The sequence below is a fragment of the Xiphophorus maculatus genome, chromosome 22 (genome assembly GCF_002775205.1).
Source record: "Xiphophorus maculatus strain JP 163 A chromosome 22, X_maculatus-5.0-male, whole genome shotgun sequence".
Taxonomy (NCBI): domain Eukaryota; kingdom Metazoa; phylum Chordata; class Actinopteri; order Cyprinodontiformes; family Poeciliidae; genus Xiphophorus; species Xiphophorus maculatus.
In genome coordinates this window covers 27,984,499-27,999,695 of record NC_036464.1, presented here as the reverse complement: position 1 = coordinate 27,999,695, position 15,197 = coordinate 27,984,499, and the positions used below count along the sequence as shown (strand labels likewise).

Here is a 15,197-nt window from a genome sequence, read left to right as displayed (position 1 = left end):
ATGCACTAAACAAAAAAGTGTAAAACAACTGAAAATACCCCTTATATTCTAGTTTCTTCAAAGTACCAACCTTTTGCTGTGATTACTGCTTTGCACACACTCTGCATTTTCTTGATGAGCTTCAAGAGGTAGTCACCTGAAATGCTTTTCACTTCATAAGTGTGCCCTGTCAGGTTAATAAGTGGGATTTCTTGCCTTCTAAATAGTCATGAAAATAAAGAAAACCCATTGAATTAGAAAGGTGTGTCCAAACTTTTGGTCTGTACTGTACATAATGGAGGAACTGTGTTCTTTTTCTCCAGCTATTACGCACAAACCGAACATTTCTGTCCAAATAGGATTTCTCCAGCAACACCACAAAGCTTCCGCAGGGAGAAAGCGGAGGTGTCCTTGTGATTAAAAGTATGGTTTTAGGTGTAACAGGCAAGTAAAAAAATGAGGAGTAAAATAAAGACTCAAACGATAATTGCTGTAGAGAGAGTTCACGCTGGCTTATTGTGATTAACTTCGCCCATGTCTCGCTGCTACACGACCTTCTGCAGAGACAATAAGATTAGCTACAGCAGCAGCCAGGCCGAGACGGGTCTGACCGAGCAACAGCTGTTCTCCTCTTCCTGATTTATGCTCCACACACCACAAAACAAAACAAAAAAACTCAAAAGATACACCGGGGAAGTGTTCTGGTCAACTTTATGAACTGCTTTTATTTTCCCAAACTCTCACTGAGCTGAAAATTTAAACAGAAAGGAAACCTTCCCATATGGAGTTCACAAGGCAACAGATTCCTCCTTAAGCAGTTTAGTCATTTAAAAAGACCTCACCGTATTCGTGTGTTTAGTATGCTACTGGGGCCTAATGGTTATATAAACTAATTCAGACCTTGCCCAACATGTATAAACACAGCACAGCCTCAGAGCACAACGCAGCCCAGGCTGGCATAACCGGCATGTTGAGCACATAATCCCAACGACAACACGGCACAAAGGAGAGTGGGATTAGAGGAGGGAAGGAGGGAATAACAAAAAGAGATGGAGAGCAAAAAGGAGCTGAAGAAGAGATGGGTGGAGAGGCGTTACCATGTGAACGTGTGAAGATTTCCAGGAAACATCAACAATAAAAGTGATAAAACAATCCTGTATCCATGAAATGTTCAATTTAAAACCACATATTTTTAAAACACAACTTCTAAATGTACAAAGTACATTTATGTTATTATGTTATTATAATCAGTAGAGGTGTTCAGTACTTCATATTCTCTGATAGATCTGATACCAAGTTAATAATGGACACAAAAACACCTAAAAAAACAACAGAAACAACAAATAAATGATGAATTATGAAGTCTCTTTAAAAAGAACTGTCATTCCAAAAAAAAAGGGCTAGCTGAAACCAAAGCATCGGACCGAAGACTTCTGTCATCCAGTTTTTAGAAAGAGAGAAAAGTGAAAAATGATAAGTCATGAAATGGAAATTATTCTCCAGCCAAAGAATTACTGCACTAATGTACAGTATATTTTCACATTCATTTACTGACTGTGACGCCCTGAATTCCCCCTTCTCTTACTTTTATTACACTAAAGCAACAAAGGAATGAAGTCAGACTTCCCAAATAGCTACGATGCAAGCCAACAAAATATAGAAATAAAAAAAACAGGCTCAGTGATCTCAGATTGACTTCACACTATTTTTTTCTTATATGCACATTGGGAAGTAATTCTGTCAGTAGCTAAATAGCAGGAGATGAATTAAGTTATCGTAAATCATATGGCTTTCCCACTGAGTAAATCTCTAGTCAGAGAAAACAAGTCAAACATCTTAAGATGGAGTGTACTTGAGTGTACATTACTTTGAGTTCCCCCACTTGTAAATGAAATTGGTTTCTTTTCCAGTCGTAAGCGCATTTGCACTGAGTACATTTCAACCTTCACTTCCCCAAGTTAAGATGCCGGAGCAGCAGCGCTTTGCATGTAAATCTCCTAAAGTTTAAGAACACAGCCTACGCTCGCTGGCTTGCTCTCTGTCTGCCCCCCTCTTTTTTTATTACACCAATACACACGCAATCGGTCTCTCTCTCTCGCTCTCTCTCTGCCCTCCACAAAAACACTCATGCACAAAGCCGCACAGCAAAACCAACTTAAACTTACTAGAACTCCATAACTTGATTTCCCGTAAATGCACCGTAGGGCGATTCTGAAGCGAGTCGCTGGCAGAGGTGCAAATTCAAGAAGAAACCCACACAGTCTGCACTGCAGACAGCAAAACTTCTCAAATAAGACACGCAGACACCTACACACTCAAATCAGCATTCAACTGTCTGCTAAATAACTATAAAAACTCCCTTTTTCATTTAAACACCCAACACCCTGCTAAAAGTGAGCAGCAGACTCTGGATTTAAATGTTGTAGTAAAAAAAAGCAAAGCAGAAGGTCTAAAGATCATAGTTAGCTGAAGAGTCATTTAATATGACAAACTCTCATTTCCTACTGGTATTTACCTGTCACCTTTGCCCTTTTTTCACTAGTTATTCTTGTTACTTAACCTCAACTCTACATGCTATATATTCATGCAAAAAAGCAAACATAGTTTATTGATTCATTTTGTGCCGAGAAAGACAATCAGGTAGAGCAGAATAGAGTAGAAACAGAATTTTCTAGGATATATTCAGGAACATAAATTCTTATAATTGAATGTGAAAGCTGCTGCAGAAGCAAGCAAAGTGGCTACAAGTATGTTTTCCACAAACTAATTAACTCAGTAATTCTGGCATCAGCATACTAATGCCATTATTTTGTCTGGGATGACATTAAAATTTGCAACAGTATCTGTGTTTCCATCCCACTGTCATGCAAATTCTGAACAAAACTTAAAAATATCACAAAAAAAGTCAATGAGTCGTGTTTCCACGAAGCAAAAAAGCTATTAGTGTGTTTTCCACAAACTAAGTAATTCACCCTCCTGCAGTCTTAGCGTAACACTCAGGAGAAGTGTAGAAAATGTCCTGGTAGGACAGCGGGGGGTTGTCCCATAAGACCCTCATAACACCCAAAATAAAAACGTGTTATAGAGCAGGGTCAAATCATTTTGGCATCAGCACAAAAATGTCAGTATTTTGTCTATGAAAATGTTCAAATTTACAAAAGTAGCTATATTTCCATCCAATTGTCATATTATATTAATGTAATCACACGTTGATAATTTGGTTGAAGTAGGAGAGCATTTGAATAGAAGCTTAGTGCTTCTTCTGTGCTCACATTATTTCTTTTATAACTCAGCAACCGTTTGCTAGAAAGGATATATTCAGATAAAAAAATTATCAAACAAATTTATTTGTATAGCACAATTCAGCAACAAGGCAGTTCCATGTGCTTGACGTCATAAAAACAAAAATATAAAGCCAAAATAAGATACTACACAGGCACAGTTAGTGCTTAAAATGTATTTTTTTAAAAACGCTTTAAAATGATTCTACTCAGGATTTTGCCTTCTCTTTCTGACAAAATCAATCATGTATTTGTCAATTCCACATGCCAAGTCCTTCAGCTTGTCCTTTGTGCGTAGCATGTGGAGTCTGAAAAGCTCCGCAGTGCCACGTCAGAGCGGCAGCCAGAATCTCATCTCCCACCGGCTTCCGCTGATACTGTATGCAGATGTCAGCAGGAAGGAAATGCCCCCGCTCATTTCTCAGCCCCAGAAAACGGCACGGAGGCAGCCCTCTGGTTGGAGTGTGTTCATGTGTGTGTCATCATCAGTGATTTTAAAGGATAAGCTCCACATGCCCAACAGCAGCGCATTGTGAATCACCCATCAGGACACCTGGCACTCCGCAGCTCGCAAAAAAGCAAACCAAAAAAAGAGGCTGGCTACATGCATCAATGTTAACGTACACACACGCAGGATGTGCGTTCAGGCTGTGCGTCCTCTTCCTATAGTCGAACCGCATATTGTATCCCTTTCACCTCGTCCTGCCTCTGGCTGGACAGTGATAAGTGCCTCGTTCTCAGTCAATGTGAAGATGTGAATAATGGATGAAGTACAAGTTGTGCGGGACCACAGCAGAGGCACTGCATGATGGACACGGACACAAGGAGAGACATGGCAGGAGCAGCAGGAGTCTCGGTTAGCCATCTTCCACCTGTCTTCTTCAATTCCATTTTTCATGTCATGCCATGCTGTCAAGACAAATCAGTTATTTTATTCCAAAAATAACAAAATTCAGTCGCCGGACAAACTAATTCCGCTCGGAAAGTTATTCTCTCTAACAGCCCGGAGTGTTCTCGCACTCAGTCGGCTGGATTCACTGTTTAGTGCGTTATTTGACCTTAAAACCACTCGCACCATGTCGGCCTCACACAGTGAATAAATGAGGCTGTCACCTAAACGCAAACACACATTGCTCTCCGTTCCCCGTAGGTGGTGCAATCATGCCAACTCCAATTTCTATAATATTCTTCATATTTTATGTTGGGATCTTTTTTTTCTTTTTTTTTGACCATGCATGAGTGCGATGTACACATGTGTGCTTCACTGACTGAGTCTGAAAGCAGTCGTGGCATTTTGTGAGGTGTTTCTGCAGCTCTGTGCCAGTAACCTGTGGGGGTATTTGCGGGTGTCTGACTCCTCTCTGGTTAGTTGTCCAGCAGGGTTTCCTTCAAGGCTCAGAACACACTCAGTGACCTGTGCTGTTGTGCCTGACTAAATTATAAAGGCAGTCGTGAGTGTTGAGAGGATCCAAACATCATTTTTTGTATATAGAAAATGCATTTTGAAACTGAGGCCTAGCCAGATATTTGGGAAAACTAATCAATTTTTACACGTTTTGGCCTTTCATCCACACATAAATTCCATTTATTGCCACTCTGTTCAAAGTTTTAATCCATTTCGACCAGAAGACAAAACCAACTCTCAACCTTGTCAGCTTGGTGTCACATACAAAACAGATTGATGTAAAGTTTGTTTTCCACTTAGCACTTTACTGTGCAACACCAAGAATGCGTAAAATGGATCTTTGAGCAGACGTCCGCTTTAACACCTGGTCCTTTGTGAAGTAAGCCCCAATGTGTGGTAGCCTTTATTATCTCATTTTATCCCAAGGCAGTCACGATCACAGCCTTCATGAAGGCATGATTTGGGCATTTGAAATTTCTGAGTTAAGTGTTGAAGCTCTATATAGTTTATATAAAAGGTGAATATTGTTTTTGTAATGCTAGCCCCACTAACTAGGCTAATCGCAAGGGTACTTAAAGTAATTTAAAACATCAACTCTGTTATCATTTTAGTCAGGTATTCCATTAACACTTGTTAAAAATGCTGGGAATAAACAGCTTCAATGTTTTTTAAAAATCTTTTCTTATTATATTGCAGTTTTTCTTCCATAATCAGGGTAACTGGAAATGGCTAATTTTGTTATCAGCACAAAGGTTTATAAACCCTCGAGAAAAAATATGACACACACTCGTAATCGGTGCATCTGGATACATGAGATTTGTGAGATTTTCTTCACCTCCCTTCAGTCATTTTTTGCATTTATTTTTATTTTAGGCTTTTAATCACATTCTGTGTCAAATTACACCCACAAACCAGGCCATATAATGAAGAAAATCCTGGACTCCCAAAGAATCACTTCAATGTTAGGGACAAGAGTCGTCTTCTGGACAGATACAAATTTTTGACGTGAACTTTGAATTTCGTTTGTTTGTATGGATGTGTGGATAACTATGAAATAAAGGGAATTACCAAATCCATGACATTACCTCTTTAAAATAAAGTAATTCCGTTGGGCCTTTTCAGACGGTTTGAAGTGCCCTCTTCTATCAGCAGAAACAGATGCATCACTTTCATGAATTATGCATTTGCCACATCAAAAAACGGCCCCATGATTTCTGAACATCATGACTCATTGCTCTTGACTAATGCTGCACAGTTCCCACTAAGAAATTGACCATTTCAGTGATGTTGTTATTATGCCTAATGACTTTTCTAAGAAAGCAGACATTTCTTTTGTTATACACATTTCATAAGAAGTTTCTGATACAAAAAATCACAAAAGATTCCTTTTGTGGCCTTTCATATTTTTTTTCTTTTAGGGAATGCTGTAAGCTTTTTCTTTCCTGCAATTCTGACTCATTTGTCTCAGAAGGAGACTTGATGGTCACTCAGTTTACGATCCTGGCTCATCCAAAAGATAACTGGCAAACGGTCAAACTTTAAACCGAAGACGCCACAAGAAAACGACCGTCTGTCCCCCATGGAAGAGAAAGTCATTAAAGCTTCTCTACTTTGTCAGTTCCCATCAGGTCATTAAAGATCAGGCCTTGTCCTTTCACGCTTATACTTTACAAAAGTTAATAAAATCAAAGCAAAATTTCTATATCACAATTTTATTTCAAAGTGAACAAAAGTAACACTATATTTTAGTAGTATGACATGGACCTGTTGAACTACAGTAATAAGTATATACAGGCACTGGAAGACTCTTGTCCGAAGTGTTCAGAGATCACTTGGTAACTAATGACTAGTTAAATTTAAAGCCATAGTTCATACTGTGAGTGTGCAGGAATAAAATGCCATCATGACCTAAACTGGTCCTAAATGACTTTTGTGAATGAAACACACACGTTTTTCTGGTCTTTACCTTTCATCCTGGCTGTCATCAAAAACCATTACCTGCCAGGCAACTCCAGAACTTAGCGTCTTCACCCAACACAGAAATGGTTTCTGTCTTGCACAAAGCACTTCATGTTGTTTCAGTGAAAAGGTGTGACTTTCTGAGCAAAAGAAGAAAAAGGGAAAAAAAGGCTTTTTGACCTGTCAGAGAGAAACGGTGAAGCTGCTTTCCTACATTTGCACTTTCAATCTGACATGAAGCTTTTGTCCACAACACAGATTTCAGGAAAAGAAAAAAACGGCTTAGAGGGAATAAAAGAAAAGGACATTTCTCATGGCAGCTCGTGCGGTTTTGACATAGATATTCTCTGTTCGTACAGCAGTCTGGGTTGGTGGAGAGTCTTCTTCGGAGTATTTTGTGCTCTGATCCTAACCAATGACAGGTGTCATTTTGATATGAGAGACACTTTGACGTCTTTACTGTGATAATCCTTGATGTTTGATAGCAGAAAGGCTGCTTTCTCTTGGGTAACATGCCCAGCTGGGCTTCCTGAAGCTACAGTCATGTTTAACGTATTCTTTACGGAAACAAACCACTCTAGTGCTGCTTACTTTTTACTTTTTTTTTTTTTTTAAGTTTTTTCCAAGATAGTTGGTTTTCCATCCATGTGTATTTTGTTCTCCATTCAATTATGGTTATACAAACCCCCAAAGGGTTATTTTTTCTTCTTCTAAATCAGATTTCTCTTACCATTGATAGAGATTTAATCTGTCTGTAAAGCTATGCCTGTTTTTATTTTGATACACAGTTCCTTCCTATGAATTTTTACACCACTTCTATTTCTGAAACACAGCAGCATCAAAAACACTCAGTTATTACCTGGGACAATAGATTCTTTTCAGAGATAATTTTGGAGGAACAATATTTACAGTTGAGTCCCAGGAGGCATCCAAATTCCTGCAGCAGAGCGCAGGGATTCAAGTTTTTAATTAATCCTAACGCAGGCATCCCTGCGGCAGCACACACACATTAATACCCCCACACTCAAACGCACTGCCACAAAACACACACACACAGAATACAGAGTTAACATTTAGGGCTGAGAGCCAAAGAGTGGAAATCTCAAACGCCACATAGACTCGTCTCTGAGAAGGTTTGTCAAAATAAAAATGTCGACGAGCTCGGATAAATCTGATATGATGATGATGACACGGACATTTACATCATCCTTAATGTGCTTTTCCTTCTCCAGCACCAAAGCTTCCATGAAACTACACAACTATTTGTGTACATAGCTAATGTAGGATTCAGGATTATGTGAATGTGTCTGCGTGGCAGAGCGTTTGTGCAGTCTCCAGTGTTTGGAGCTGATTTAGCAGCATTCACTACATCATAGATTTTGTACTTCCACACATTTAGGTTTACTTACTAGTGCGGTACTGATAAAAACTCTTTCCCTATTGATTTATATTTTCCTTTCAAACGGACAGTCAATATTTACAATTTTAAGGTGCCCTTGATTATGAGTAAGTGTTTAACTGCCAGAGCTGGGGAATAAATTCAAGCTCTTATTATATTGTTATAATAAGAACTTCTCAAGTTATAAAACTTGTCAAAACAAGAAGGCGTCTTGATAAAACATAATATATTATCTTACAAATAAGAAAAAGGTTGTAATATCAAAACAACAATACCTTTTGGGAACAAGACATAATTTTTATGTATTGTATTTTGAGTGTATTTTTATTTCCTGTTGTATGGAGAAACTTCCTTGTTATAATGAATATAAAATAGAATAGCGAAAATTGTCCTTGCTTTAAAGAGTTTTGTGTCACGCTACAATGAAAAACTTTGACATAATCGTCTTGTTCTAACGAGAAAACTTTCTGAGAAAGAGATACCACTCCTGAACTGATTTCCAAGCTTTGCCAGCTGAATGTTTCTGTAGTTCTCCAGAATCTTTCAAAGACTGGATGTTGACCAGCAAGGGATATTCTGTGGATAACGCTGAAATTTAAAATTCAGGGCAGCCGATTACTAGTAGTGTTTATTTTATTTTGTTTTTATTATTATTCTCTTTCTTATACTGTTCTCAATTTCTTAGACTTGTGATCAAATATTTCCCATATAATTTGCAGTGTGTTTTTATCCTGTCCCAGGAGCATTAACATGAGATCCATGAGAGGACTTAAGTGTCCCTACAAAGTGAACACTGTTTCATGTTTAAAGTTTAAATATGTAAATTCTATTTTTAATGGGGTCAATTTGTACTGAGCCCATTAAACACTAAAAGCAAAGTAGTTTTACTCTATTTATAACTGGCTGAAGCTCCGATGTAATGCGTGACAGATTTATAGCTGTTTGATTCTATGAGGCTCATTTGTCAGATAAAATGTACCTTTTAAAAATAACAACCTTTACAATTTCAGTGGTTACATTTTTGTTAAAACTGTTTCTATGTCCTGACAGTAGAATATGATACAGAACATAAGCTCCTCAGTGGTCCAACTGCCATCTGTAGAAATGCACCTCTCCCTCTCAGAAATAACCAATCAGAGCCTGGAGGAAGGTCTTAACGCTGTCAATAAAGCTTGTGTACACATTGCTCACACTCTTTCCACCTTCACTGCATACCATATTGCCGCTGTACTGCATGTCTCTGTGCTACTAGCAGAGAGACAACGTAATGTCAGAGAAAAACTGCCAAATTCACGAGTTCCCAGCCGGCTCCGCTGTGGAGTGTGTGCTTGTTCAAACCTTCAGGCAAAGTTCATTTTGCTGTGTTAAACATACTTTTCATTAAATCCATATTTCTTCAATAAAATGCTTTTCATTGTTTGAGGTAATATTCTCATCCTAAATATCTGTTTTGAGTAGGTTGAGCGTTAAAACATCAATTACCAGAAGTAAAGGCTTGAAAACATCAGCCTGGATGTGATTAGTTTATATAATGTGTGTCTTGGTCAGTAACATTCTAATTTATTGAATATGAATGTTTATGACCTATAATGTGCTATTAAATCCTCAAAAGTGCAGGTGTCCAGTGAGACTTGAAAGCGTAGATCTATTTTTACTGCTTCTTTCTAACTATCGTTAATCCTCAGTCACTGCAAGTGAATTATTGTTGTGATATATTTATGAATACTTTTTATGACTCAGATGAATCATCTGCAGCTGTCACATAGCTTATTTCAAAACTTTAAAAGCACAAGATATCAGATTAGGAAACTGGACAAAGCAAAGAAAACAGACCATTTCTGCAACCGCTTTTAAAGTTGTCAGTAAAAAGTTGATATTTTAGCTTTGGGAATATTCCAGATCAGCCTCTTTGAAAAGAAAAATATTTTTCAGCAAATGATTTCTTTTAAAAATTTTTAAATATCTTCTAAATAAAAGAATGAGTATTAAAACAGGTGAGTGGAGAAGTGAAGTCAAGCCAATAAAACGCGTTCTGCCCCTCAGTGTTTAGTCCGTACTTGTCCATGATCGTGATTCCAGCTCACAGCCTCATTGATCCCTTCGGCGAGACCTGCAGCTAAAAGTGTTTGCCAAATTGAGAGCATTTCTGTTTCTGATTGGCTGTGCATGAATGCAAATGTGCATCCACACATAAATGACGCTCTATGCACGTGGCCTCGCTTTCTTGACTGATGAATGCCTTTTTGGTCCTTGCTGTGAATATATAAATTCACAAGGAGTTGTGTTTGAGCACACGTTTATGAACCTGGAATGTAGTGAATCATAACATGAAATTCATTCAAACACATTGCAGGTTGGCTTTTCAGAAGGTTGTGAAGTGAAATGAATGATTTTCCACCTGCCTTCAATAAGCTGTTTTTTAGGCCATAAAACTAATGTAGCAGTCACGCAGAGTGACTGCCCTCTAATATGGAAATTCATAAGCCAAAATGGCACAGGGGGACCATCAAAACCAGGCATTCCCTCCGGTTCTTTCTCCCTTCTACTCTTGCTTCCCCCTCATGTCATCCATCCCTGTCTCTTCTTGGATAGCTGAACTGAGAAACACAAATGTGTTGGAGATGATCCTGATGGACAAAACGGTTGCTCTGGACAGACACACTCCAACTGTCAGCGAAACTTTTAGCGAGGATAATGAGCTCAGGAAGATCTAGTGTACTTGAAGGTCATACGACCAGTTTGACAGAGTTTGACTCAAATGACTTCTAATCTGTTTACGTTTAAAACACTAGCTTAGCTAGCATGCATTTGACATGATTAGCATGTCCTGCTACTGAAAATGTAACATGAACCAGGAGTACGAAACCACTGAAAATGGTGCTTTTATGGACGAAAACAGATAAATCAAAGTCAACAATTTGACGACATATCAAAGTTTGATGACAAGTTTGATGTCAAAAACTTTCAACCAGAAAGTTTTTATAATGTAGCATAAGACCTGGCCAATAATACAATAGCAGTATATATTGTGAAATACGTTTTCCTCGGTAGACATATGTGAAAGGGTCAATATAGATGTTGCATGTTATTGTTTAGGTCCACAATTTTGCACATGGACACAATGCTGGAGGGCAAAAAAATCAATTCTTTTAATTGCCATCCATAGCCACGTTGCCACGGTAGAACAATTCCGTTAACTAAATGAAACATGGAGATGTAGATATTACTCATTTAGTGAGGTGCGCCACAGCAAAGGCAAAAATCATGCAGAAAACCATTAAGTAACTCAAAATCACTCATATTCTTATTTTATTTATTTCTCTGTGTTGGCTATGCAACACACACACTCCCTGCCATAGCAACTGACAGCAGTACCACTAATGTATCAGGATTCAATACTCAAACGTTTCCCACACATTGAACAAAACATTCACTCTGTTGCAGTTTCATGTTTTCAGGCTGGATGTTTCTTTTGTGATTATTAATAACTGATCATCTGAACACAGCGGCGGTTGATTAGCTAATTAAACACCTGCTTTGCTGACGATCTCTGAGTGTTGGTATGTAGGTTGCTGAATTCTGCAGCACATCTACATGCAAAGGTTGTAAAAGTCAAGCTTGCATAACTGTCCTACTTAACTCTCCTTTCCTATTTCTTTTTAAATTAAAACTTTTTCCTGATCTGTGAAATAGGACACCCTTAGATCTTGTTGTCTAGTTGTCATAGTGTTGACAAAGCACTGTGTTTTATATATCACACGTATATTTATGATTTAGCCCATTATGTTGTTAACTTGAGAGTTAAAACCAATGGTAGTCATTGTCGGCAAAACATTGCCTGTGAGACGTGACATTGCAATGTGTCTATACATTCTGTCTTTTTTCATCGCTGTGAAAACAATCATACAAGATCAGACACAAAGACATAACATTTCTTTACCCAATATGGCCCAGTTGGGATGAGCCCTCCTGTTTCTACTGGGATCCTGAAGCTCCGTGGAGGGGCTCCCTCTGCCCAGAATAGCCTCTCTTGCCTGGGACACTCTGCCCTGGGCAACCCCCATGCCTGGAGCTGAAGTGGCAGAGCTGCTCCATGGTTCCCCACCCTCTGTAAAAGATGTGCCGACTAAAATTCACCAGGGCTCACAGGGAGGTCAAGACACCAAAAGAGTAAAAGGGGAAACCCACAGGTCAAAAGGGATCGGGGGAAGACCTGGCAGCAGAACAGGAACAGAAAGCAGTTCGTCAGGAGGAGAGAGTGACATTCTGGGTTTCTGTTTTTTTCTTTGTAAGTAAAAGGTGGCAGAAGGTGAACAAAGGAGCACAAAGGAGCACGGTGTGTTACGGTTTAAGGTTACACAGCAGGAAGAAATCCAAGACACACCACAGAGGAGAGGTAAAGAAAGAGGAACTTTAGCCACCAAGGAGTATAGTTCCTTCTCGCAGCAGACATAATGAGGAGAAGATCTCAGCGCTTTAATCAACCACAATCACAGCAGCTCTGTACCTGCTCAGTGCAGTCTTCCACAACCGACAACAGCAAATTAGGAGCCGCAGCTAAAGAACAATCTGAGCACTGCTTGGCTAAATTGCCAATTGACAAACTGCACAATCCAAGTGAAGATAGATCACTGTTTAGACCACTTATTTGTGAAGAGTACACAAAGGCAAATCGATTGAACAGTCACGCTAGCCTGGCGTGAAACAAGCAGGAGAACAGAAGCTCTTTAAGTTGCTCTGCAAATTGGGGACACATAGTTATAGGTTTTTAGATAGAGCAATGGTTATGGATGAAACAAATGCAAATTTGTGTATCAATGCCCTCATTTAACATCTTTGAGAGCAAAAAGGCTGGCTCAGAACAAAAGCTCATCTCAGCTTCTTCTTTTTTTGAGTATTAGTAACAGTGAGAGTGTGTGTTGAGAACTTATTTGTTGTTCAGGCATGCTACTGCTCCATGATCAAAAGAGGAGGGACAGAATGGGAGAGAAGAGGGAGAAAAGCTATGGGTTAGTTGGAAACGCTGCTTTCATCAGGGGCGCTGAGGCTGTTGACCCAACATGAGCACATGGGACAGCTTGTGAATTCAATTTTAATCAATTTGATCGCAAAAAAGTGCTGGCAAAGAGGGGGACATTCCCACTGCCTCTATTTTGTGGAACCAATAAAGGGATTCATGTATATATACATGAATCCATGTATCATGAATACATGTATATAAAAACAAAAACATCTGCCAGCAGTGCAAATGCTTTTTATATGATTTGCACTTATCCCCCTTTTATTTAGAAATCCAATGCAGATATCTGAGGTTTAGTATCGGCTGATACTGACAGAAAAACAGCTGACCTGACTTAAAACATTTCTTTTTTTCTCAACACAGACATAAATGTATTGAATTACAAAAGCATTTGGTAACTCTGCGCCAGTACAGCACACTTAAATACACCAACAGCTTCACAATCTTGGTCAAACATGTAAAAACAACAGAAGAGTTAATAGTTCAGTGCAGTTTACCAAGTGACAGAAAGTGCTCTAATTAAATGAGACCATAACAGAACTGGACACCCACGTATTCCCAGTTTAGTACTCATGGATTCATCAATTGACAGATTTTTCTGTGGACCAAAAACAATCTGTGAATAGGCAAAATTGGCTTTAAGAATTTGTAAAGTGTCTGAAAGAAAATGCAGCTTCGGAAGCTTAATTAACTAGACGCAATGCTGCTGAACAAGCTACTACCTGATGTTTGCAAAGCTGCCAATCCAGGAGCATCATTCGTTTTTGTTAGCTTCAGCGGTAGTGCTACCACAGTTTGCACTGTGCATATTAAAGTGGTTGATCCTTACAGTCCTAAAATAGAAAACTAGAAATGTTTTTAGAAGAGATCTCTAGTATTTGTAGATTTCAGCTTTTCAAGGGTGGTTATGGTTCCTAACCCTCACAAAAAACTGGGGGTCCAAATGCAAAATGTTAACCAACACTGTACATGACCCTGGTCAAGTCCCTCTCACTGTGGAAGATGGTGATGGCAGCATTCAAATTCTATGAGGAATTTTTTTGTATGGACCTGTAACATAAAGTCCTCCAAAATACCTTGACATATCTGGTTGGAACATGGCAAAATGTGAAATACCTGTACAAACCACAGTAAATTTACTAAAGCTTCACGATCAAGATCTGGGATTAACCTTTTCCTCATGCGTAGGTGTGAACTTTTACTACCCAGAAAATCTTTATTCTTCTAGAAATAAAGACTTCAGCTGTGACATTCTAGGAGTTAGAATGTCACAGCTGCCAGCGAATAAACAGCTGCAGCTTGACATAATGCTTCAATCAAGACTGAGATGTGGAACTGCAGGCAAAGACGGTTTTCTTTAGTATGTGATAGCAGCTGGAAAAAGAGCTTCTTTGAAAAAAGTTGAGTAAATTATGCCAAAGGAAATACTAGAAATCAATTATCTTATCTATAATCTATCAAAACTGACAGAAATCACGGCTGAATAGGACAACAAATCCCAGAGCTCAACAAATTGAGAGCACATTGTAAACTAATTTTTGCCTAAAAGAAGCCTCTGTAACAACTGTTTGCTGCTGAAGTACAGATGAGGGAAGTCTAAAGTATTTAAGATCAAAAGTGCTAGAGAGGGCTCTTATTTCTATAATGTTCCTCAAAGGTCATTGAGTCTAAGCTTTCCGAAGCATTTCAATAAGATTTTTACAGGAAATCTGCTTCAAACTGCTTCAAAGTATAAAAAAAGTGTAAAACTGGTTGCATTTAATAGTACTGTTGATAAAGTTTCGGGGCAAAGAGTGATTTTTTTTCTATAACTGAGCATAAAAGCATTTTAAGCAAAGTGTACAAACAATGAGAAAATTCCACTTAAGATTAATGAAACTGTATGAAAGTATCTGAGCACAGAACAGTTGGCTTTGGTTAAGAATGTTATTAAGAAACTGCAGGACAAATGAAACTCCCTAAAGGCTCGACCCAGGGCTGGTTAATCCTGTGATTTGACTGTGTTCAGTCGAGAGCTTAAAACAGAAGATTAACACAAACCCATGGCTTTATGGCACCTGCCTTTGGCCGGTCACCACATTGTGTTTTGCTCTGCCAATTTAGCACAATGTGGCACAAGGTGAAAGGCAACAGTCAAACCCACATGCAGACCAG

General features: G+C 38.8%; 1 protein-coding gene across 2 annotated transcripts in view; it reads right to left on the bottom strand.

Moving 5' to 3' along the window:
- The window catches only part of LOC102229707 (GDNF family receptor alpha-1-like), a 117,626-nt gene that overhangs the window by 75,950 nt on the left and 26,479 nt on the right, over positions 1-15,197 (bottom strand). Inside the window, exon 4 of one of the 2 annotated variants that reach the window (XM_023327467.1) lies at positions 11,964-12,131. The exons of the other annotated variant lie outside the window; for it this stretch is intronic. Within the exon in view, the coding sequence (XP_023183235.1) occupies positions 11,964-12,131 (168 nt within the window). The remainder of the gene's footprint in view (positions 1-11,963; positions 12,132-15,197) is intronic. 2 annotated transcript variants of the gene reach the window in all.